The 27500-nt window shown below is 42.0% G+C and overlaps 1 protein-coding gene across 4 annotated transcripts in view; it reads right to left on the reverse strand.

Moving 5' to 3' along the window:
• The window catches only part of nav2a (neuron navigator 2a), a 114315-nt gene that overhangs the window by 38463 nt on the left and 48352 nt on the right, over positions 1-27500 (reverse strand). For 3 of the 4 annotated variants that reach the window (XM_049465273.1, XM_049465272.1, XM_049465274.1), the window contains 8 exons: positions 26437-27500; positions 25335-25438; positions 24785-24893; positions 21315-21680; positions 16841-16963; positions 5780-5909; positions 1987-2290; positions 1-635 (listed from right to left, as the gene is read on the reverse strand). The exon at positions 1-635 is cut by the window's left edge and continues 77 nt beyond it; the exon at positions 26437-27500 is cut by the window's right edge and continues 71 nt beyond it. In XM_049465273.1, the coding sequence (XP_049321230.1) occupies positions 1-635; positions 1987-2290; positions 5780-5909; positions 16841-16963; positions 21315-21680; positions 24785-24893; positions 25335-25438; positions 26437-27500 (2835 nt within the window). The remainder of the gene's footprint in view (positions 636-1986; positions 2291-5779; positions 5910-16840; positions 16964-21314; positions 21681-24784; positions 24894-25334; positions 25439-26436) is intronic. The other variant, XM_049465275.1, reaches the window with a different exon arrangement.

Here is a 27500-nt window from a genome sequence, read left to right on the forward strand (position 1 = left end):
CGAGCCAATGGGACTGGCTCTCAGACTGTCTTGTTCTGAAGCTCCACCCTTCTCCTTGTCTGTTTGATTAGCAGGTGCTAAGCTTTCATTGTTCTTCAGGGTGGCGTCTTGTGTCCTATTGGTCGTGACAGCGGTGAGGGTGGGGGCTCGGATGCTCAGGCCTGATTCGATGCTGCTGGTGGACGAGCGGTTGCCATGGCGAGCGGCGGCGCCGGAGCGCGAAGGCCGAGGCAGGCTGCGGTACTGTAGCGTAGACCTGGCACTCACTGCCAAGTAGCCATCCTCTTGGCTCGCCAGCGTGCCCTCTGGTGCCCCCTTCAGACCAGACCTGTCTCTGCCTCCTCCGACCACCAGGGCGGCGGACTTGGGGATCTTTCCCAGGGTGGCCGAGCCACTGGTGATGGTGGCCCCGCTGGCTGTCACGAGTGTGATGCCTGAGGTGGTTACCGTGACAACCGGGGGCGGTCCAGAGGAACCAGTTTTCTTGAAGCCGAAGGTGCTGCCAGTGGTGGGTGCGCGAGTGGAGGGGGCGGGGTCAGAGCCGGTCCGGGCGGCGTCAGAGGGAGAGCGGTGGACTCCGTTGGGGCGAGGAGAGAGGCGGCCTTTCTCTGAGACTTTAGCATCGTCTGTTTTAGCTGAAACAGAAGAGCAGATCAGAGCAGAAGAGGAATCAGCAAAATGTCCAGACCAAACTAAATGTAATGTACTATAAACAAACTGAGAGATGAGGAGTTTAATAAAGATAGTGAGAGATAGTGATCTGGTAGTAGAAGGTAGTTAGTTAGAGGTGTTAGGAGAGTAGGTGCTCTTTGAAGAGCTCTGTCTTCAGGAGTTTATTAAAGATAATGAGAGATTCTCCTGATCTGGTAGTAGAAGGTAGTTAGTTAGAGGTGTTAGGAGAGTAAGAGCTCTTTAAAGAGCTCTGTCTTCAGGAGTTTATTAAAGATAGTGAGAGATTCTCCTGATCTGGTAGTAGAAGGTAGTTAGTTAGAGGTGTTAGGAGAGTAAGAGCTCTTTGAAGAGCTCTGTCTTCAGGAGTTTATTAAAGATAGTGAGAGATTCTCCTGATCTGGTAGTAGAAGGTAGTTAGTTAGAGGTGTTAGGAGAGTAAGTGCTCTTTGAAGAGCTCTGTCTTCAGGAGTTTATTAAAGATAGTGAGAGATTCTCCTGATCTGGTAGTAGAAGGTAGTTAGTTAGAGGTGTTAGGAGAGTAAGAGCTCTTTGAAGAGCTCTGTCTTCAGGAGTTTATTAAAGATAGTGAGAGATTCTCCTGATCTGGTAGTGGAAGGTAGTTAGTTAGAGGTGTTAGGAGAGTAAGAGCTCTTTGAAGAGCTCTGTCTTCAGGAGTTTATTAAAGATAGTGAGAGATTCTCCTGATCTGGTAGTAGAAGGTAGTTAGTTAGAGGTGTTAGGAGAGTAAGTGCTCTTTGAAGAGCTCTGTCTTCAGGAGTTTATTAAAGATAGTGAGAGATTCTCCTGATCTGGTAGTGGAAGGTAGTTAGTTAGAGGTGTTAGGAGAGTAAGAGCTCTTTGAAGAGCTCTGTCTTCAGGAGTTTATTAAAGATAGTGAGAGATTCTCCTGATCTGGTAGTAGAAGGTAGTTAGTTAGAGGTGTTAGGAGAGTAAGTGCTCTTTGAAGAGCTCTGTCTTCAGGAGTTTATTAAAGATAGTGAGAGATTCTCCTGATCTGGTAGTAGAAGGTAGTTAGTTAGAGGTGTTAGGAGAGTAAGTGCTCTTTGAAGAGCTCTGTCTTCAGGAGTTTATTAAAGATAGTGAGAGATTCTCCTGATCTGGTAGTAGAAGGTAGTTAGTTAGAGGTGTTAGGAGAGTAAGAGCTCTTTAAAGAACTCTGTCTTCAGGAGTTTATTAAAGATAGTGAGGGACGCTGCAGCAAAGTTAGGGTCTGTGTTGGGCGGTGGTGGTACTGTGTGTGGTTAAAGGGGGTTAATATCCTTATTTGTGTTGGAAATGGTAAAGTCCACTCACCTGCTCCGTGTGTTTTCAGTGTGCCCGTTCCTGTGGCAACAGTGGCACTTTTCGTCCTGGGCGTGGTCACGCCCACCTGTGCGCTCATGCCTCTCCTCCAGGAGCCGGTCTGAGAGACGGGCCCGCCCTTTCTCCCTGAGCTCCCCTTATCCGACTCATCTGACACGTCTGAAGGGTTTCTGCGCCATTTAGATCCAGGCTCCATCTTCACCCCGCTGTCCGAGCCACCATCTGACCTTTTGACTTCGTCTCCAGACCAGGTAGAATTACGATCGACTGTTGAATGCTTCTCAGAGTCCGTCTGCTTTTAGAACACAAACAACTAAATATTATATACATATACCTTTTTTATGCATGACTGATACTGACAACTTGTTTAACAAAATCACATTTTACTGTAGAGAGAATAAATGAGAGACCCAACCAAAAGCTGGTGATGCTACAGGTGACTTCTGAACCTGAATTTATTTAAAAATTATTAAAAAAGAAAATGCTATATAGTGAACAGTATAGCACACAACCAACACAGAGATATGCTAGGTTTTGCATTAAACAACATAGAGGCCAGGCAGTTAATCATAATATATGATCTACAATTTTACAAGTTTTTATACAGATGATGTCAGAAGCCAATGGAAAAAGCGATCTATGGCAACAGCTAAACTCAATTATTATACCATATTTTTTGCACTATAAGGTGCACTGGATTATAAGGTGCATTATGTGTCACTAGTACAGCCTGACTGGTAAAATTCATACATAAGGCATATCGGATTAAAAGGTGCACTGACGATTGTTGGGAAAATTTAAGTATTTTAAGTGCATTTTATAGTGCAAAAAATACGTTTACTTAAATATACTTAAAGATCTCATTTAAATATGTCCAAAAATGTTGATTTGAAGTAGCTGAAGTAAAGTAGTTAGGTAATATTTGGAAATATTCAATTTTACATTTATTTGTTTTAAAATAAATAAATAAAATAAATTTACAGTGTATGAATATGGATTTGGAAATAGATCTTCCAAAGTAAGAAGATCTGAGGGCGAGGGGGAAAGTAGGGGTCTTTTGTTTGTTTTAATTTGTTGGAGACTAAAAGATTCTTCTTAATGCCCCCAAAATACAACATGTACGCTTTTATTATTATATCTCAACTTTTACACTATTTCACTGCTTTCCCTCCCTGAGGAACATATCAGTCCAAATTAACCCCATTACAACTTCCATACAAACAGTGATCCATTCAACCCAGTGTCCCATCTAACTGATTAAACTCTGCCCCCCCAGCAGCAGAGCTACAGGTTAAAGTTTAGCAGGAAAGAGGATCAGTACTTTATATGAACTTTTGTAATTCAGTCACTGTATGGTTTATATTTTTTATATTTGGATATGTTATGAGTTTAATTTTATATAAGGCACTCTCAATACACAGCTCTAGAAACAAAATAAGAGAGCACTTAAGTTTCTGAATCAGTTTCTGTGATTTTGCTATTTATAGGTTTATGTTTGAGTAAAATGAACATTGCTGTTTTATTCTATAAACTACAGACAACATTTCTCCCAAATTCCCCCCAAAAATATTGTTATTTAGAGCATTTATTTACAGAAAATGAGAAATGGCTGAAATAATAAAAAAGATACAAAGCTTTCAGACCTCAAATAATGCAAAGACATCAATATTTGGTGGAATAACCCTGGTGGTTTTTAATCAGTTTTTTTCATACATCTTGGCATCATGTTCTTCTCCTCCACCAGTCTTACACACTGCTGTTAGATAACGTTATGCCTTTACTCCTGGTGCAGAAATTCAAGCAGTTCAGTTTGGTGGTTTGATGGTTTGTGATCTTCCATCTTCCTCTTGATTATATTCCAGAGGTTTTTAATTTGGTAAAATCAAAGAAAATCATCATTTTTAAGTGTTCTCTCTTATTTTGTTCCAGAGCTGTATGTGTATATTGTATATAGTGTAGAATCTCAGACTGGCAGCAGTGACTGGATTACCCTTCTGGTGCCAAGAGTTTTAGAAGCCCATAAAATAAGTTTTCTAAATATATAAATTATAATATATAAATAATTTAGTCTGATTAAATTTTTTTTATTTATTTCAAACATTTATCCCTTTTTCTCCTCAATTTGCGTAGCCAATTACCCAAACCACTCATTAGGTCCCCCCCTATCACTAGTGATCCTCTAACACCAGGAGGGTGAAGACTAACACATGCTTCCTCTGATACATGTGAATTCAGACTCCGCCTCTTTTATAACTGCTGCTGATGCTTTAGCATCACAGCGCTAACGCTCGGAGGAAAGCACAGAGACTTGGTTCTGATACAGCAGCTCACAGACGCAGCCTTGTGCTGAACCACATCACCCTAGTGATGAGGGAAAAGAGTGCCATCTACTGTACTGTACCCACCCAGAGAGAGCAAGGCCAATTGTGCTCTCTCAGGGCTTCAGCAGCTGATGGAAAGCTGCATGAATGGGATTCGAACCAGTGATCTCCCGATCATAGTGATCTACACATTTTTGTATTTTGTATTAGTTTCCCATTATTTTGGTTTATCAAACTAAGTTATATTTTATTCTTTTTTAATTACAATATAATTATGATTACTGTAATAATGGTCCATTACTGGTATTTATAGTTATTTGTTATTACTGTTATTTATAATTATTTAACAATTTTTCTAGCTGTCACAGTAAATCCCACTGGAATGTGATTTTGAATAAACATACAGTTTTGTTACATCCTGTTCATTACAGATCAAATAAACACAGAAATAGCTCTAAACCCTTCTATTAAAGCAGAAAAATGGAATTAAATGTAGAAACAGAGCAGGGTTAACTGAAGGAATCTGGCAGTTGGCCAACAGTAACAGTCAGTGTGAAGGAGAATCCCGACAGCAGACAGAACCAGCAGCCCAGCTGGTCTAGACTTAGTGCTATGTTTAGCTTTAATGAATTTAATGACAGATTTAGAAATTAAACCACACAGACTCTTTCCCCGAGATCTGAACAACGTTCACACGTATACAGCACTGCTCCTGAACCAGAGCCAGACAGAATCAGCCCTCCTGCCTTCTACTGTCTGTATTTCATCATCATCATCATCATCATCCTCATTCCTGCATCTCTGTCTTTAAAGAGTGAGCTCAGTCTGTTTGTGTCAGTCAGCTCACACCACTTTAGTTTATTAACATGCTAACATCCAATGAAAGCTCATACCTCACTGATTAGCATGGGATTAACTTGCATGCCTTCAGTCCATTTTCACAGATAACACAAATCATACTGTGACAGGAACCAAATCCGACATGTAAAAAAAAAGGGCATGGCTTAATGTTGAGATGGGGTATTAAAAAACATATGTGTTGATGTTGATAGGCAGGTATTCAGAGGAGCTCTGCAGGAGGAAGAGCTTTCTCTTATAAAGCTCCTCAACTCTGGAATAATCTCCCTGAATATGTTCGGGACTCAGACACAGTCTCAATCTAGACTGAAAACCTACATGTTTAGTTTAGCTTTTGGTAATTAATGTTTTTCTCTTTAGATAGGTATGCAGATCCAGGGGTTCATGGACAGAGGGAATTGTGGGTAAACTGAGATGCTGGTGCTGTTGTTCTCCCACTGCACACGGTCACTCAGGTTTGTGGTGCTGCTCATAAGGGGAGTGGACCTGTTTTTCTCTGTAAAGCGGCTTTGTGACAACTTCTGTTGTAAAAAGCGCTGTATAAATAAAATTGAATTGAATAAAATTGAATTGAAATGTGTGATGTGTGTGTGTTTGTTCCTCACCTGTCCTTTAAGGTGTTTGCGAGGTGCTGCAGGTGTGTTGGCGTAAGAGCTGATGGAGGAGCTGGTGTTGATGTCATCAGTGTCAATCGTATCACTGATTCCACTGCTGACTGAACTGCTGTCATCCCAACTGAGAGAGAGAGACAGAGAGAGAGAGAGAAAGAGAGAGAGAGAGAATTAACTAAAGACTGACAGGTCATAAATACACAGTAAACATTGAGGTCAACAGTAAAAGAAGTGTGTTAAGTGCTCATTTTTGATGTTTTAGAATAAGCACTCATTTTATTTTGGTGTCATGACCAAGCAGGCAGTAAATGCAGTAAATGCAGTAATTGTTCAGTTCTTCAGTTTAACCCAGTTTCTGCTCATCTTTCTGCTGGAAAAAAAACTAAGTTTGGGTATTACAACAGAACGGGTGGAGGAGAAAGTTTAGCTCGTTCTGGCCGACAGAGCTACGGTGGAAACTAGCTCCCCTGAGCATCACGTCCATCAGCAAAAAGCAGTAATAAGAATAAAGCTAACATTCTTTACTACATCTGCACTGCTTGTTCCATTGAAACGCCCTTTTATACTCAGAGAATTAGAATCTAATTCAGAAATCCTTACAACCAAGCTGAGATGTTTACAGTAAAGTACAAAAAAGCTTCCAAGTTTTTTTTATCCAATTTATCAAGCATTCTTTTTATCCAGCTCCTCACATTGGCTTTACCTCCCCTCAAACATACAAGTATAAACTAGTCTTTTAATTGACACTATTAATATAAATATAACTGCATTTCACATTTCTTACATTCATTCTGTTATTTACTTTTAAATATCCACTATAAAAACGAACAAGTATTTGGATTAAATATTTGAATTGATTGACACCACTAGTTTTAATGGTTCTAGTCAGTACCAAGTTTTAATGGTTAATGAGTCAGTACCAAGACAGAGAAGCTGAAAGTCTGATGGCTCTGGGGATTTGAATGTTTAAATGGTTTAAATGGTTAAAACAGTTCTCTCCATGATGAACAACTGGCTGTACCATGCTAGAATCTTTGTACAGAGCAAACTTCTGCAAAGCTGGATTGTGGCAGCATCAGTTGCAAAAAGTGCAATGAAAAAAAACTGATTTGATACTATGAGTAATGTGCACTGTATCTGGACAGTCATGATAATGATGAAGTTTAGCTGCTTAATCTTTATAGGAAAGCTCTGACCAACAGAACGGGACGCTCTGGATCAGTCAAGTGTTGCGTGGGGGATACAGGTGTATAAATCCCCATTTGTTGGGCTGTGGGGCAGAACAAATCATCCAACACCAGCAACCTAACTGATGTTCTCGCTCTCAGGCTTGAATGCAATCAAATCTTTCGCACAGTGATGTTCCAACATTGAGTTTAAAGCCTTTTCAGAAGGGCAGAGGCTGAATCTGCAGTAAATACAGAGAAACCCCTCAGACTGACGCTCTTAGGTCTGTGTGTTGCGAGTATACAGGCCGCTGTGTTTATCTGTTGCTCTAAAGATAAAAATACCCTCCTGCCCTTCACACTGATCATCACTTCTGACGGATGACATCATTTCCTACAGCCTCCCTCCACGCTGGGATCAGAGGCGAGTGGCTAACCTACACCACGGCAACCGCGGGGCTCACCACTGTCTGACTCCGCCCTGCCATCACTTACACACACTTACACATCTCCACACACACACCAGAACACACACAACCTCCCCGACCCCTGGAAATAAGAGAGGAACAGACTGCATCAGAATACATCTCACATCTAGAACATCAAAAAGCAGCATGAAGAACCGCAGTGGAACTTAATAGTACGCACACAGAGTGTGAGCCACACCTCTCTCTACTCTTACACGTCCAGGAAAGCACTAAAACCTGTTTATTTACTTTTATACATAAAATCAGACTTCTCTACAGATCAGACTTTTTTAAGCTACAGAAAACAAGATCAGTGTTACAGAAGTACTAACTGATCCAATTTATGCATTTCATGAAGTCATTGTACATTTCTTTCCATAGGAATGAATGGCAGAATATTCAGCTCTCCCAAACACCAGCTGAGAGAAGGCTCCGCCCACTTTCTCTCCAATAGTCAAGTATTTTTGGACTCCAACATTTTGCCAGACGTTTTATAATACTGTTTGTTTGATTCAATATTTTCCTGATAAACTACATTATTGTAATTTTTATGCCACAGACGGTAATATAATGATAATATAATTAAATATTAGTTCCTTAATAAAGTGCCATTTTTAAGGCTATTCAGTCAATGGATTTCTCATATAAAATGGTTAATTATCTTTGAATAAGTAAAGTTCACTAAATAATATAAACATTTCACATACCAGCTCATTCATGATAATGTACTCTTTATACTAAGCGATATTGAGTTCAACAGAAGTGATCATGTTGATATATTGTAGGATAAATCAGTAATGTAAATATTGTGACAGACCTCCTCACATATATAAAAATATACTTACACCAAACTACTTTAAAAACTCACCAGGCAGTAAGTGAAGTCTAGAACTGCAGCGGAACCGGTTATTTAAACAGAAAGGATCAGAAAGTCACAAAACTGCAGTAATCTACCTGTCTGTGGATCCTCTGTTGCCCCGGATACCAGGAACCAGCATGGTGGGCAGAGATTTGATTGGCTGTGGATCCCTCATGAGTTAAAGTTACACAGAGTCGCACAGACTCTCTCTCTCTCTGTTATCTGCTGTTATCTCACTCTCTTTATTCCTCTTCTCCTGTTTAATCGCTCATGCTTTGTTCTTTCCTTCTCTCGCTCTGTCGCTCCTTCCAACAACTTCTGCTCTCTCTATCTACCTCTCCCCTTTCTCTCCCTCCCTTTCTCTCTCTCTCTCTCTCTCTCTCTCTCTCCTCCTCTCTCTCTCAGTAATCTGATCTCTATGGGGCGGTTAACCTGTGAAATGCTGAAGTGCTGTACAGCACTCTCCCACACACACACACAATGCGCACACACACACACACACACACACACAACGCACACACACAACACACAATGCACACACACAATGCGCACACACACAATGCACACACACACAATGCACACACACACACACAATACAAACACGCACACACACACAATACAAACACACACACACACACACACAACGCGCACACACACAATGCACACACACACACACAATACAAACACACACACACACACAATACAAACACACACACACACAACACACACACACAATGCGCGCACACACACACACACACAACACACACACACAATGCGCACACACACACACACAACACACACACAACGCACACACACACACAACGCGCACACACACACAATGCACAAACACACACACACAACGCATGCACACACACACACACAACGCACACAATGCACACACACAACGAATGCACACACACACACACACACGCACACACACAAACACACACACACAAAACGCATGCACACACACACACACAACGCACACAATGCACACACACAATGAATGCACACACACACACACACACACACAGATGTTAATTAGAGATTAGAGTTCTGACTGAAGGTTTCTCTGGATAACAAACCTGTAATTACTGTCTCAGCAAATCAGATTTAACCTCTCTCTCTCTTTTATTCCTCTGCTCTTTCTCTTTATTCTTTCTTTCTCTGTCAACATATCTCTCTAGTGTCCATCCGGTTTCTTTCCATTCCTCTTTCTCACTATTCTCTTTTTACATCAACAATCCATCTCAACATTCTTCCTTTTTTGCTGTATTGTTTTTTTTATCTTTAATATATTTTTCTGCCTTTATTCTCTTTTTTTATATCTTTTTTCTATTTTCTTTTATTCTATCTCTCCCTCTCTCCTCCTTCTCAGTCTTACCTCTTTTTTCCTTCTCTCTTCTCCTCTTAAAATCTTAATTCTTCTATATACATTCTTCATCCCTTTTTTTAAGTATTCTCTCTCTAGCACCTTTATTTTAAAAGTGTAACCTCATTATTTAGCAAATACAGTGTGTGTGCGTGCGTATGCGTGTGTGTGTGTGTTAGTGTGTGTGTGTGCATGCGTGCGTGCGTGTGCATGCGTGTGTGTGTGTCCGTGTGCGTGTGTGTGTGTGTGTGTGCGTGTGCGTGCATGTGCGTGCGCGCATGTGTCTGTGTGTCCGTGTGTGTGTATGCATGCGTGCGTGCGTGTGCATGCGTGTGTGTGTGTCCGTGTGCGTGTGTGTGTGTGTGTTTAAGGTAACTGTTTGATCTGGGCATTCCTGGATAAAGAGCTCTCTCTCTCACACTCTTTCTCTTTGGCTTTATTGTTGCTCTTTTTCTCCCCAGAGAGGTCAAAGGTCAAGCATGGCAGGTCATCAAAAACAGGCTGCAGCCAATGGGATTGCCTGCAGCACACTGTGAGAAAAAACACACTAGAGCTGTGTTCTGAATGTCTAGCTATTACAGAAATATAGAGCACTATATAGTGTACCTGCCATTCTGTAGTGCTGTTCTAAATCTAAGTCGTTCCCTATTCAGTTCACTATATAGCAAACACCACATAGGGTCCTATCGTACATCCTGCGAAAGGCACGTTGCAATGCTCATTGCTATCTTACACCCTGTCAACGGTCTATTTTTTACACCTTGTTCTGAGTTTACTCTGCTAATTTAAAATGCTGGATGATCTTGGCCACTGTGCTGCAGCTAAGTTTCAGGGTGTTGGCTGTCTTCATGTTGCGCAACAGTTCATCATTTAAGATCCTCAGAGAGTTCTTTGTCATGAGGTGCCAAAGTTTAATTTTTAGTGAGCAGTATGAGAGTGTGAGAGCTGTACTACAAAACTGAACACACCTGCTCCTTGTGCACACCTGAGACCTAGTAACACTAACAAGTCACATGACATTTTGCATGGAAAATTACAAGAATTGCTCAACTTGGACCTTTAGGGGTGTGGTCTCTGAGGGGTGTACTCACTTTTGTTGCTGGTGGTTTAGACATTAATAGGCTGTATATTGGGAGGAATTTTTAATGAAGAATAAATTTACACTGTTATATATGGAAGCCCATTCCCGCCACCTAAAAAATAAAAATACTCCAGCAATTTTTTTTTATTATTATTAAGTAAATTGCTATCTCAATATTTTGAGATACTAAGTCAATATTTTGAGATACTAAGTCAATATTTTGAGATACTATCTCAATATTTTGAGATACTAAGTCAATATTTTGAGATACTAAGTCAATATTTTGAGATACTATCTCAATATTTTGAGATACTAAGTCAATATTTTGAGATACTAAGTCAATATTTTGAGATACCTTAAATGCTGGCTGAATATACATGCGGCCACCTGTAGATAATGACCTGGGAATTAGGCCAAAAGTGAGAGCAATAACGTTTTAATTCATATTTAATTTTATTTACGTTATATTTCACTCAGAGTTAAACTCTGTCCCTCGCATTGTGTTCTCCCCTTTATTCAGAGCGTTTGCACAGCACTTTGCTTACATGCTGTTTTTTACTGTTAAAATGCGACATCTACAGGCGGCCGCATGAATGTTCAGCCAGCATTTAAGGTGGAACGGAAATCTGAATAAGACACTGGCGAATAAGAAGCTAACTTCAGCCTCGTCCAAGATCCGGAGGCTTATTTTGATATTGTGTGATTCCTCTAAAAGTTCCAATATTTCATGATTTGTGAATCCACGTCTGAAGTAGTCCTCAATGTTGGTATCCATTTTGCATCTTTGTCTCACCTGCTTCTGTCTCTGTACAGCCTACTAGTATCTCAAAATATTGAGATAGTATCTCAAAATATTGAGATAGTATCTCAAAATATTGACTTAGTATCTCAAAATATTGACTTAGTATCTCAAAATATTGACTTAGTATCTCAAAATATTGACTTAGTATCTCAAAATATTGAGATAGTATCTCAAAATATTGAGATAGTATCTCAAAATATTGACTTAGTATCTCAAAATATTGACTTAGTATCTCAAAATATTGACTTAGTATCTCAAAATATTGAGATAGCAGTTTACTTAATAATAATAAAAAAACATTTTGCTGGATTATTTATTTTTTTTAGGTGGCGGGAATGGGCTTCCATAGTTATATAATAAACTACACACAGACTACTTTTCACTGTGTCAAAGTGTCATTTTGTCAGTGTTTCCCATAAAAGGAAAAAAACTTAAATATCTGCAGAAATGTGATGGGTACACAATGTACACACCTCCACCCCTCACACTGAACACACACCCACACCTCCACCCCTCAGACCAAACACACACCTCCACCCCTCAGACTGAACACACACCCACACCTCCACCCCTCACACACCTCCACTCTCAGACTAAACACACACACCTCCACCAAAAAACACTTAACACACACACACCTCCACCCCTCAGACTAAACACACACCTCCACCCCTCACACTGAACACACACCCACACCTCCACCCCTCAGACCAAACACACACCTCCACCCCTCAGACTGAACACACACCCACACCTCCACCCCTCACACACCTCCACTCTCAGACTAAACACACACACCTCCACCAAAAAACACTTAACACACACACACCTCCACCCCTCAGACTAAACACACACCTCCACCCCTCACACTGAACACACACCCACACCTCCACCCCTCAGACCAAACACACACCTCCACCCCTCAGACTGAACACACACCCACACCTCCACCCCTCACACACCTCCACTCTCAGACTAAACACACACACCTCCACCAAAAAACACTTAACACACACACACCTCCACCCCTCAGACTAAACACACACCTCCACCCCTCAGACTAAACACACCTCTCCTCCTCAGACTAAACACACACACACCTCCACTCCACAGACTGAACACACACACCTCCACTCCTCAGACTAAACACACCTCTCCTCCTCAGACTGAACACACACCTCCACCCCTCACACTGAACACACACCTCCACCCCTCAGACTGAACACACACACACCTCCACTCCACAGACTGAACACACACACCTCCACCCCTCAGACTAAACACACACCTCCACCCCTCAGACTAAACACACACCTCCACCCCTCACACTGAACACACACACCTCCACCCCTCACACTGAACACACACCTCCACCCCTCAGACTAAACACACACCTCCACGCCTCAGACTAAACACACACCTCCATGCCTCAGACTGAACACACACCTCCACCCCTCACACTGAACACACACCTCCACCCCTCAGACTAAACACACACCTCTAACCCTCAGACTAAACACACACCTCCACCCCTCACAATGAACACACACCTCCACCCCTCACACTGAACACACACCTCCACCCCTCAGACTGAACACACACCTCCACCCCTCACACTGAACACACACCTCCACCCCTCAGACTGAACACACACCTCCACTCCACAGACTGAACACACACCTCCACTCCTCAGACTGAACACACACACCTCCACTCCACAGACTGAACACACACCTCCACTCCACAGACTGAACACACACACCTCCACTCCACAGACTGAACACACACCTCCACTCCACAGACTGAACACACACACCTCCACTCCACAGACTGAACACACACACCTCCACTCCACAGACTGAACACACACACCTCCACTCCACAGACTGAACACACACCTCCACTCCACAGACTGAACACACACCTCCACTCCACAGACTAAACACACCTCTCCTCCACAGACTGAACACACACCTCCACTCCACAGACTGAACACACACACCTCCACTCCACAGACTGAACACACACACCTCCACTCCACAGACTGAACACACACCTCCACTCCACAGACTGAACACACACACCTCCACTCCACAGACTGAACACACACACCTCCACTCCACAGACTGAACACACACCTCCACTCCACAGACTGAACACACACACCTCCACTCCACAGACTGAACACACACACCTCCACTCCACAGACTGAACACACACCTCCACTCCACAGACTGAACACACACCTCCACTCCACAGACTAAACACACCTCTCCTCCACAGACTGAACACACACCTCCACTCCACAGACTGAACACACACACCTCCACTCCTCAGACTGAACACACACACCTCCACTCCACAGACTGAACACACACCTCCACTCCACAGACTGAACACACACACCTCCACTCCACAGACTGAACACACACACCTCCACTCCACAGACTGAACACACACCTCCACTCCACAGACTGAACACACACACCTCCACTCCACAGACTGAACACACACACCTCCACTCCACAGACTGAACACACACCTCCACTCCACAGACTGAACACACACACCTCCACTCCACAGACTGAACACACACACCTCCACTCCACAGACTGAACACACACCTCCACTCCACAGACTGAACACACACCTCCACTCCACAGACTAAACACACCTCTCCTCCCCAGACTGAACACACACAGTGTGAAGTTTCTTGTTCACAAGGTCACGGCACTGTGGAACACTGTGACCTAATGGCCACATTCCCCAACAGGCCGGGGCATTCCACGATCTTCCATATAAAGCTGCTGTGGTCAAAAAATGATGCAGCAGCTTCAGCCACACCAACAGAGCAGCACTGATCCCAACCCCCCCACGACCAACACACCGACAGCTCTTTCTGCTCACTACTGACCAGCACAAGAGAGGTGTTTCTAGTAAAGTGGCCAGTGACACAGTTATTCCAATTTCACTGATCTGCTTAGCAACAGTATTTTTGTATCTTGGCTCTGAGCCGCAGCGCATGTATGTGTGTGTGTGTGTGTGTGTGTGTGTGTGTGTGTGTATGATGCTTATCCTGAACTCCTCACATGCTTCAGACAGAAAATCATCTTGATTTTATTACCTCAGGCGTGTACACACACACACACACACACCTTTCTCTCTCTCTCTCTCTCTCTCTCTCTCTCTCTCACACACACACAAAGCTCAGTAAGTAGGGTTTCAGTTCCTTTTTTTAGGGAGTAAGAGCCAGTGAGTCTGGAGTATAGGGAGTATAGAGAATATAGGGTAATATAGTATATAGAGGGTAGTATAGGGTAGTGTAGTGGGTGTAGGGTAATATAGGAAGTATATGGAGTATGGGTAGTATAGGGTAGTATGGGGAGTATATGGAGTATAGGGTAATATAGTATGTACACGGTGGTATAGGGTAGTATAGGGTGTATAGGGTAGTTTAGGGAGAATAGGATAGTATAGGGTACTAAAGGAAGTATATGGAGTATAGGGACTATATGGAGTATAGGGTAATATAGTATGTACACGGTGGTATAGGGTAGTTTAGGGAGAATAGGATAGTATAGGGTACTAAAGGAAGTATATGGAGTATAGGGTAGTATAGGGGGTATAGGGTAGTATGGGGAGTATAGGGTGTATAGGGTACTATAGGAAGTATATGAAGTATAGGGAGTATAGGGTAGTATAGGGTACTATAGGAAGTATATGAAGTATAGGGAGTATAGGGTAGTATAGGGTAGTAAAGGGTTCAGGATCAGTTCTAAAAGTGCCGTTTTGGGGTTAAGGTGTTTCTCTGAGGATTAAATTCTCCTGAAACTGCAGCTAACTATTTCAGATATGTTAATGTAGGTGGTCTACGGCTGCAGAATGAAGTTCATTTACGTGGGTCATGTGCAGTTCACACAGATAAGTATCAGATTCAGAAGGTCTTGTGGTCATTTGGGAATAACTGGAGGTACAGCTCTACTGCAGCTCTACTGAATGAACAGAGGGTGGAAGATTGATCATAAACATTCTAACCTCCTCTCAGCTTTTTATTATTGTAGCCCAGCCCAGCCCAGCTCAGAAAGCCCACACAGAAACTCAAACACCCACACAATCTGCACTGTTATAGACACACAACATACTGGAGCACCTGCGCATTCCCTGTTTCTACCAAATTCAAGGGAATTAGAAAGAGAGGAATTTCTACTAGATTGTAAAGCTTTACTGCAATTACAACATTACAAAAAAACAGTAATTTTTAATGATAGTAAACTAATCGCTCACCCTGGGCCATGTACCCAAATCTTGATCCTAGTGTCTAACTATAGACCTATTTCAAACTTAGCCTTTATTTATAAGGTTTTAGAAAAAGCTCTTTGCTCTTACCTGCAAAGAAACCAGGAAATTTTTCTATGAAAAATTTCAATCTGGATTTAGGCCCCATCGCAGCACTGAGACAGCTTTAGTTAGAATAACAAACGATCTACTTACAGCTGCCGATCAAAGCTGTGTTTCCCTACTGGTACTTCTGGATCTGAGCGCAGCCTTTGATACAATAGATCATACTATCCTTTTAGAAAGATTAGAGAACATGGTCGGTGTAACTGGAACTGCCTTAGCATGGTTTAAATCGTACTTAACCAATCGTTATCAGTTACTGAGGATAAATGATATGTCTTCCAGTTATACTAAGGTAAGATATGGCAAGGCTACACAAGCATGTGTGTGGAGAGCAATTAGTGCCAATTTCAAAAGCAAACACTACCGTGAAAAAATGTAAACACAATCTATAAGATGTATTGCTTTTCCTCACTAACATGCAGAATATGAGCTAAAATGAAATGCAAAATCACTATTACATTACATTTCCATGCACTTGATCTCTTTACTGAAAACACGTGCACTCTTAGCAAAAATGTCTTTTGTAACAGGATATAAGAGAGAATAAATACTCTCAATCTATAAATTTAGGCTGGCACAGTTACAGACGACTGAGTGTTTTTCAGAGTTAAGTAGATTTAAATTCAGGCTCGGTTGTCACACTTGGGGTGCTTTCAGACTGGACTTTTTCCGAGCCTGGGTGTGTTTTCTCCAGGGCTTCGGTACGTTTGGTCCAGCGTGAACGCTGCGTTTGAGCCCAGAGGTGATCAGTTGAGAGTAACGGGTTAAATAAAGAGATCAAATGCAGTGAAATGTAATGTGGTGTCAGAATGCAGTGTAGTGTGTGTGTTGGTCTGCTAAAGGACACTCATTTAATCTTTATTGACAGTGTTTATGGTAATGATGAAGATGATGGTTGTGAGGATACCTATCAGCGTCTCCCTGGCCAGTGGAAGCGTTCCTCTGCAGTGTCTCCCGTACTACTGCCATACCATCCGGCATCCGGTTCAACCGCCGAGTGTACAAACTTAACCCTCCATCTGTCAGATACCTGAGAGAGAGAAAGAGAATTATGATAAAATAAACTTTAATGTTCTGAATAAGAGTCATACAATGTCAGAAACCCCATAACCACGTCGTCTACAGCGTTGGCTCACTTCCCAGTGATGCCAGAACTCCCAGACTGCAGCATAACTGCCCACGCTCTTTAGAATGGCGAACCTCTCTTTCATCGCACAGTATGTGTGATGCAACCTATTGTGAGCATCTGTTAGTTGGTGTAACAGAAGCAGTAGTGAGAGTTCTCCTCTTAGCATGTTAAAGAAGAACTCCGGTGTAAAATTACTACAACTTTTGTTGTAGTAAAACATGATAAAAAGTTCTTATCTTTGATGAATAGCACACCTCCGTTCTCCCACAGCGTTCAGAGATCCAGAAATTTTAACAGTTTATCCAAACACCCTTCAGACTGGGAGATACGGGGCATAATTTGCCCTGACAAATAAATCACTTTTTACACCGTTATCCAGCTCAAAGTAGCTCCACACCTCTTTACTAGAATCCCTGATATTTAAAACGAGGCATTAATAACTTAAAAAGTGCACAAGAAGCTCATTAAAAGACAATTACATCCCATAACGCTAGCTCCAGCTCCAAGCGCTGCCATTACTCCTGACACCGGCTGTGCTATGGGGAATCTATGTATAAATACATAGCGTAGTGTAGCAGCCAGCATAGTGTAGTAGCCAGCGCCAGGAGTATTGGTGAAGCTCGAGCTTAATAATCCTCAATCTACTGAACACCTACATGCAGTCCGAGGAACAGCCAGTGGATAAAGTTTACTTTTAAATCAAATTCCAGCATTCCAGTGCATTATGGGCTGTGTAAGCATCTTGTTTGAATTTTCCATCTCACCTTAATTAGAGCAGTATTTACATGTTGATGCATAATATGTGTAGTTTGGTTCCTTGCTTAATTTTCCATTCCACCTTAAATTATGTTTGAGTTACCTTCTGGAAGCCTATAGAATGAGTTCGCTTTTGCCCGTTCACACCAAAAAAACACATTTTAATGAAAAAATAGATATTTTAACATAGTGGAACCTTCCAACCATGTCTAACACAGTTTGTTTGCTTTCTCTGTTCTGTAAATAGGACTGAAAACTCTGTTAACCTCCACATATACAGTAAGCTAAAGAAGACATTGACTTTAGACACCAAGCACAACTTGGCTGACTGTGTGTGTGTGTGTGTGTGTGTGTGTTAGGGGTGTTGTGGGAGTGTAATGTGGTAAGTGTTTTTTATAGAGGAGAAAGTAGATCTGTGTTGTATTTGGACAGTCTGGACATTAATCACTGGTGCATGACCTCTGCTGAACTAATGCATACTCTACACAAACACACACACTCACACACACACACACACACACACACACACACACACACACACGACTCTCTCCTTAACAACTACCCTGTAAGCACACTTTAAAAAAGCTCTTCAGGGAAAACTGACATAACACATTCAGCATCTCTGCAGTGCTGTGCACACACACACACACACACACACACACACACACATATATATATACACACATATATATATACATATACATATGTATATATATATGGCAGAGAGCATATCATCACCTGGCTGAAATCAAACACTCCAGCTCTGATATATGCCAAGACACACCTGGGAAGGATGTGCAAACACACACAAACACACACACACACACACACACACACACACACACACACATATATATATATATATACTTGCCAATAGAGAGCTGCTGTAGGGTTACAGTGTGTTTACTGTACAGAAGGTATTACTGATACCCACTGCTGGATAACGTAAAACCAGTCACCGAGTGTTACAGAACTCACACACACACACACACACACACACACACACACACACACACACACACACACTGTCACTAAAACACTGAGTAAAATACTAAGTCAGCAAAATGTTTACATTAAACAAAATATGTCTCCTAAATAAATGCCTATAATAATAATTACAAAATATTAGAAACAGTGGTGAGGACGCACCTGTCTGACGACACACCATATTAAAGCCCTGCTGTCAGAAACACTGATCCACTTCAGGAGGAAAACACAAACACAGAACAGCTCCTGCACTGATACTGTGAGAGTGTGTGTGAGGGGGTGTGTGTAAGTGTGTGTGTTGGGGGTGTGGAAGTGTGTGTATCTGCAACAGTGATGTGTAACTGAAAGGTTTTGTGATGCTGTATAAAGAGGGAGGAGATTTGAAAACACACACTCTTACACACACACACACACACACACACACACACACACACACACACACACCCTGGGGCTCCCCGGATGCACTGGGTGGTGTGAGCTGATAGTGGTGTAGGGGGAAAGCTTTACAATCTTAAGCGAAAAAATAAAGGGAAGAGAAGAGAGGAGAACAGAACGCTGTTTTAGATATTAGGCTGATATAGGCTATATTTATTGATGGAGTCGGGTGGTAATCCATGCAAATTTATCACACAGTTCCTGAAGATTTTGATGCTGAACACCTGGAAATCTGATGTGTGAAAAAAATCGTTCACCAACAGCAGGACTCTTCACTGAAGATGTCCCGCAGCCGTGCTTAGTCACTCCATGACTGCAGTCTTTGGTGATGTTGCCGTGGTCTTTAGAGCAGTTGTGGTAATGGCCTGTGTGCTTGTAGCGTGTTGTGCCAACAGTAACAGCACTCATAGAGGACATCACTGAATGCAGTGTGGGCTGTTGGGTCACTACAGGCATTTTAGATCTCTCGGTTCCCCTCTCTTTTGTTTTTAAGTGGATCTTCTAGATCTGAATGAGAAAACATGTGCCAAACCCTTATAGAGTCAGTCAGCTACAGCCATTAGCCCCACCTTCCCTACATTCCTGTTTGATTTTTTGATGATGACTACAGATACTTAATTGAACTTAGTTGTGCGATTATTAATTATTATTGGGATGAATGAATAAAGTTACACTTACCTAATCTTTCTAGAAACTCAAGGACGCTTTACAATTTACATGTTTTAAACACAACCATTCATACAAAGCACTCATTCACACACCGGTGAGAAGCGGCAGCCATTAGTGCACAGCGTACTCTCAACCGGAAACCACCGTCCACCTGCAGGACTGCATCAGGCACTACAGCATTTACCCAGGACCAATCCATATCTGGGCATATAGTCATACATACATTTACACACACACACACACACACACACACACACACACACACACACACACACACAGAGTGCTGGTCATATAAGGATAGCTGCTTTTGTGTTGTTACTAATGCCAGTGTCTTCTTTTTCACATTATTCAACATCATAACATCATCCTGACAGAGATCCGGAAGCTTCTGTCTCCAGGCTGGTAATTCAGCCTCTATTCACTCCTTCCTGCTGAAGAGTCTCAGAGGGAAAGCGAATGAATGGTAGTTTTAATAAAAGCAGGGCTTCAGTTACACTTTAGCACAGGTGAGGTGTGAGGAGGCCTGCTCTAACACAGAGAAGCTGAAAGCAGGAAATCTGCAGGTTATAAGGTTCTTCTGAGGTCACCGGGTTCAGTGCTGCCCGCAGAAACAGCAGTGTAACCCATCCACTTCTCCACCAATCAGGATCAGAACTGGAACAGTGCCTGAGGAAGACACTGTAGACAGCACGCTGGCACCCTCCAGTGGCTTTTAATTCAGTTTGCCTAAATACTGAAATATCTGTCTAGAGAGAAGATAATCTTAAAAGAAACAGAATATTAACCCTTTAAGACCCTGCATCCATTACAATGATATTTGTAATGTGTTTTCTTTATTTTAAAATGTTAAACAGAAGTACTGAGATAAAGTAACAGCTATTTTTTACTAATTTAGTTTTTAATCATGTTTTTTATTGTTTAGGGATGGTTTATCAAATAAAAAGCTCAATATTAAATATAAAACATTACACACAGGCTTCCAATGCAATGGAGACTATGAAATATTTTAGTGAACTGAATTTATTTGCTGTATAGATTTTATAGTAGAAAATTAAGAGTCTCATTTTCTGTGCACTACAGACAAAAACAGCATTCTTACTTTTTTTTCACTGGAGATAAATCAGGTCTGAAAGGGTTAAAGCAGCAGTTAACCAGTGTTTACAGAAGACAAACGTTTCTATGTGTTTATTATAAAATGTGTAAAAAGGTCCTGCAACAATACACCTCTGTGTATGTTCAAACTTGAAACTGACAGTACAACTAATGAGGAATACCGACTTAATATTTTAACTTTCTGTTCTGTATTTCCACCTTAAATAGTGAAATAGCTTCATTTATATGTTTGAATATTTGCGGTGGAAAGGAAAATGAACTCACTCAGTGAGTAAAGCAGTGCTGCACTCACCCGCTGGTAATGTCGTCCGTTCGTGCATTTTTAACCAGCACGTCTCCGTCGCTGACGTATCCACTGACGTCCAGCTCTAGCTCCTCCCCCTGCTCTCCCAGCTCTAGCCCACAGAGGGCGCTGCCGCGCGCCGCCAGCTGCCTGCGCAGAGGGGCGGGGTACAGGTACCGGCCCTGAGGCGCCCCCGCCCCCGCGCGCCCCGGGTAACTGTTCCCCAGCGAGGGGGCGTCGCCCGCCTGCAGGCGTGGACTGGACTGACCGACCCGGCTGGCCCAGGCTAACGGAACCGGGCGAGACGAGAGAGACAGCAAACTGCGGCCGCTGAGCTCAGTGGTGACCCCGCCGTCGAACGTCGTCTCCAGAGTGCTGCAAGAGAAAGCAGAGAACTGCGGTTCAGTGTATTTCAGATTCAAATTCAGATTAAAAAATTCTGATTTTGAAATAGGAAAAGTTAAAATAATGTAAGTCACTAATATTTTTATTTCTCCGGATTAACATTACAGGTATCATTACTCTGATTACCCCTTTTTCAATATTCAGTTATTATTAAAAAAATATAAAAATAAAACACTAATATTTCTGATCATATAACCACTTACACTTGCTCTAGTGTACCATATTTTACGGACTATAAGGCGCACGGTACACACGCAGGCTACAGTCCGACATACTTATTAAAAGTGAAAGAGCAGGGTTAACGGCTAATGCTAATGCTGCTCCAGACACTGAAACTCCTGTATAACTCTGTACTTCAGCAGAGTGGTTTTACTGCTCCTTAATACCTGACTGGTAAAATTCATACATAAGAAGTACCAGATTATAAGGCACACTGTTAATTTTTGGGAAAATTAAAGGATTTTAAGTGTGCCTTATAGTGTGAAAAATATGATACTCCAGTCTGTCTGATCATTGTAGAATATTTGTATTGCCCCCTACAGTTCCTGTAGTGCATTACAGTCTGTCAGAATGAGTGTGGATCACTCATTCTGCAAGCAAGTGGCTACACAAACTTCCTGGTGGTATTCGCTAAATGTTTACACCAGCAAAACTCTCAGTTTGACTTCAAATGATACATAAAGCCTTAGCTTTAACTCCTGTCCCAAAATATACTTAAGTTATTCACCACAAAAATACACAACACACTTAGAGAATCAAAAACAGCCGTAACTGTGGAATAAAAGAGAGAGAGAGAGATTAGAGTAAAGGAGGGTCTGGTGCAGATGTCTTGTCACAGTTAAACAGAGACTCTTAACAGTTCCAGCAGTGAAGATGACGTTTACTGTCTCAGAATCTGTAAAGCTCTGAGTCTGCTCTCCCTCAGCCAACCTGCGCCTCTGTTTTCCTCACTAAAACATTTTTAATAATACCATGTGACCACATGGGGGCACTCTAGTCACAACAGTTAACCTGCACTGTCACCAAAAAAATCACTTCTACTAGAGAAAATATTACATCAATGTGTTTATTTCAATTAACATGAACTGTTCAGTTTGTGCATCATTAGGATGCATTATTTCAGTGTTACTCATCTTGTGTAGTATTTCTCATTGAGATATGATCATTTCAATGAAGCTATTTTAAAATCATACAAAACCATGACATTTGAAAAGAAACTAACAACTATTTGTTATAAAAAAAGACCTTGTCCGCACATGGATATTTTAAAGAAACTTCGTTTCTTACAATATTTCCATCCACACAAAGACAGTAATATGCATGCATAAGTTACACTAAGAGAGTTCCCTAATAAACAGATATGAACAAGAGGAAATTCCAAATTACACACTAATCTAACACTAACACAAAAAAAAATACATATTCTAAATCTAAACAGAGCAATGTATGTATATCCATTTTACAGACTATGAGGCACATTGGATTATAAGGCTCATTTTAAGACACAAAACTGTAATTCTTTAAAAAAAAAAAAAATAAATAAACATTTTCTTTCAAAGTCAAACGAGCGCTGGATGTTAATCTACACAGATTTCTATTCTGAAACATTTTATTTGTGTGAGTAAAGCGCTTCCATTTACTTACAGTAAGATTTCCAATGTTTTTAACAGCATGGTTAGCAGCAGCGGTTAGCAGCAGCGGTTAGCAGCACTACACTAAGTTTTTCAGTAACCCAGAGTTAGCGGTTCGTCCTGCGTAGCTTGTTTTAACACGGTAAACACGCAGACTACAATCCGATATACTTACCTCTGAACAGCAAAAAGCTAGTGCTGCGGTTAGCAGCTAATGCTAATACTGCTCCAGACTTAGTGCTGGAGAACTAAACTGTAACTCCTGTATAACTCTGTACTTCAGCAGAGTGGCTTTACTGCTCCTTAATACTTGACTGATAAAATTCATAGATAAGGCCCAGTGAAGATTTTTGGGAAAATGATAGGATTTCAGGTGTGACTTATAGTCGCTCGCGAGAACTGCGCCTCTTTCCAGCACTGCGACCTGCTTTCAGACCTGTATGTAGTTCTAAAAAGGACTACAAAAACCCGCTGTTTGGAGTTGGTTAATTCTTTACAGAAGCGAACTAGTAGTGATGCAGCACAGCAGCTCTTTTAGATGACCTGAATCATTAGAATCTGTTCACTAAAAAGATTCATTCGAACGAATCTTTAGTGCTGTTCGTCTGTGATGTACCGGAGAAGCTCCAGATAAACACAGATTACAAGTAAATCAGTGGGTATATCTGTTTTGTAAGGAGCTTAAAATGTAAATAAGAGATTTAAAAGGTTATTAAAACCAGAGTGTAAATATGTGAGGTATAAGTTGAGTTAAAGGATTTGTTTTAACTGCTAAAGCTGTAGGCTAGCAGGCGGAAGCTAGCAGCGATTAGCATTTGCGATTAGCTTTAGCGATCGGGTTAAATGTGTAAATATATCATGTTAAGTGTAAAATATGCCTGTTTGTAAGCTTAGCTTGCAGTAAATTGCCCCAAACTGAAATATACCTTTTAGTCTGGGGCTTGTAAAAGCTGATTTTACTGTGTTTTTGTTTTAATATTATTTCATGCTGTGCTTGTTTGGTGGTGAGGGCTAACGGTGCTACTCTGTAAACACGCTGTTTTATCAGTTCTAGACACAGAAGAAATGTCTTGTTTCAGTCGTGATTATAATAAAGTAAACATTTCATGTTAAAAGAAACATTATTTTTGTGTGCTTTTTACTTTCTGATGGAAAAAGTAGCTTACATGCAGGTGAATTATTTATGTAGTACATAACAGTCTAAAATATATACGACAGTGCTGGGTTTACACTCTACAACTGTAGGGGGAGCCCACGAGCACAAAATCTCAATCCTACCTAGTGGAGCTTTAACTCAGGAACATTGTGACATCACAGTTTTAAATAAGCTCCGTTCTCAGTGACCAAACACGATGTTTTCATGTGGATGAGAGGTCAAACATAGACCACAATTTCTGTCTTTAAAAATATTTTTTTCATTAACACTAGTCGTACTGCTCTCACCTGTGTGTAATCTGCGTCCCCCGCAAACTGGACATGGTTTCTTCCAGATTCTGCCGGAGATCCGCAATGTTTTTAACGGTTCTGAGTCTTCTGGTCTCCGGATCTTCTCCTGATCGAAGCAGAGCAGTGCAGATTAACATTGCTAAAAATGCATTCACACTAAATAACAGATTTATTATTATTAATAATAAGTAAATAAGTTAATATTAAACTGTTATTGCTAGGAATCACAATGTAACAGACTTGCCAGCATTGCTAATAATTTATGAAGCAACTGAGTTTCTACCAAACTGATGGAACTTTTATTAGTAGTAAATCCAACATTTCTGTACTTAATCCCCCGTCAGTCAATTAAAAATCCCCCGTCAGTCAATTCAACAATCCCATGTCAGTCAGGTCCTTGAGAGTTCTAAATGTTATTTAATTGACTCTCTGTGATCTTTCAGAGGAAAATCTCTTTATTATTTGGGTTTCTCCATCTTCAGCCAGTAGACATACATAATCAATAACTTAGACATGAATAATCAATCCTTCAGTCCAGTATAATCACCTGACAAATCTTCTATTGACGTCTTGCTGAAGCTTCCAGAGTCTCCAGTGTGTCCTCCAGAGCCCGTTTCTGCAGTAATGCTGTCATCTCCTTCTGTATGAGACCTGGTGAAGTTCACAAAGTCAGAGATCGTCATCCTGTTCCTCAACCTGAGAACTCTGCCCCCAAATATGTGAACCCAGACCAAAAGCTGTCAGGCATCTGTGGAGCAACTGCTGAATTTATTAGTTTATTTATCCCGTGCTCTATTTTAAATCTATATGATCTTCTAAGATGCATTTGGCACTTCAGTAGTTTTATACTGGAGCTTCAAGAATGATGTATCTAAGTAACAGAAACTCATAAACAAAATTTAGCATTAGCATACCTAAATCAGCACACACTCTCCTCACACTATGTGAAGAGGTATTCAGTAATCTCTGTGTGTTTTTTGACACTGATTGGCACTATACTAACTAAGGAGGTACAAGCTTCTATTGACCATTACATAGAATATCCTCTTAGCCCGAGTGCTAAAACGACACAAGCAAATTTAGCAGTTTGATCAACTACGTAGTGTGTAAGTGTGAATATTTTTTTTTAAGTTTAAAAAAGTTTTGGTCCAAACTCTCAGTTCACTGGGGTTCTGTAAACTCTGGAAAGACGACTCCACTCAGGGAAAGAAAAGAGCAGCTAAACCCAGGTCTATCTGGCAGCTCGGCTGTGATTTGGGTCAAATGCAGGCGATTAAGGGCCTCTGGAACCCTACAATGTCTAAAAGCTTTCCTATAGTGACAGCGAGGTGAAAGGTCACGTGGCCCTGGCTGAGGGAATACAATTAAAAACAATAAGCAGACGGCCTAGAACGTTCCAGAGGAAATACCAGCCAAACACTTCACAGCTGAACATAATGGGGAGCATCACATACTGGGACACACATGTGCGTAGACCTTTAGTCACCAAAACACATTTAAAGCTGTGTATCTCAGCAGTGAGAGTGTCTACCTGTAATAATACGAACATCATAACAGCAAACTAGGTGTTAATGGGAACTGGGGTACTGGCCTTCCTCTTTGGGAGCGTAAACATGTGTTAATACGTGCGTGTGTTCTATTATCCTCACCTGTACATGAACGGAGCGACGGTGGCTGTGTTGGGGTGGCTGTACTGCTGCTGAGGTTGAGGCAGCTGCACGCTGACTGTGTTGCTGGCCGTGGACTGTGTAGTGCCTCCATTAGCCACCGGGGCGGCGCTGTGGCTCTGGTGGGCTTTGCCCTCAGTGGAGGCTAGGCTGGAAGAAGAAGAGGAGTGGCGGCTGTCTCTGTGGAGATTGACACCTCCAATCAACCGCATGCTACGCGGCCTTTCATTGTCTTTGCCACTGAGAGGTGCCACTAAGCTTTTTCCTGCGCCATTCCCGGAGCTTTTTCCCCCGGGTTTGGGAATGCCGCTGTGCACTGGGGTGGAGTTATCCTTCTTGCCGTTGACTCTGCCCCCTTTGGGAATAAGGCTAGCGATTTTAGACGTTCTTTTAGGCTCGGTCTCTGCCACAACGACCTCTGAAACTGCAGACAGTTCCTCATTTCTAAGTTCCACCTTTTCAGAGATGGGTGCTTGGAGGTTTTTGGAGGCTTCTTTCTCACGCTCCTTCTCCTTCGCTCGCTCTTTCTCCTTTTCTTTCTCCGCGTTTTTCGATGAGCCCTTCTTAGCCGTTAGCGCTCTGCTAAATGTTCGCTGGGCGATGCCCTTCAGGGCGATCTTTGGGCTGCTGCTAGATAACCCATTGCTGGGCCTGGCATTGCCCTCAGCTTCCTCCAGAGGCTCGGTGTTGGCACTGGCCTCCACTCTCTCCAGCACCACAGCTGGATCTCTGCTTGTGGCCGGAGACGCTGCAGCACCATCTTGTTGCGTGGAGGACTTGGAGCCTCCTTTACTGTTGAACAGTTTCAGCTTCTCCAGCATGGACCTCTGCGGCAGAGCTTTGGGAGGAGGTTCTGCATGCGTCGGCTGCTTGGCTGGAGCGTCCTGCTTGGCCAGGTGAGCGGTGGAGGTAGACGTGTGTTTGGTGCTTGTGGATTTGCTCCTCCAGGGTTTGCTGCTTGAGTTGGGCTGAGGAATGGCTGAGCTGGAGGTGTAGGTAGAGGATGAAGAGGAGGATGCCACAGTGCTGGTGATGATGGAGGAGCT

Source organism: Astyanax mexicanus, chromosome 16, assembly GCF_023375975.1.
Source record: "Astyanax mexicanus isolate ESR-SI-001 chromosome 16, AstMex3_surface, whole genome shotgun sequence".
Classification (NCBI taxonomy): domain Eukaryota; kingdom Metazoa; phylum Chordata; class Actinopteri; order Characiformes; family Acestrorhamphidae; genus Astyanax; species Astyanax mexicanus.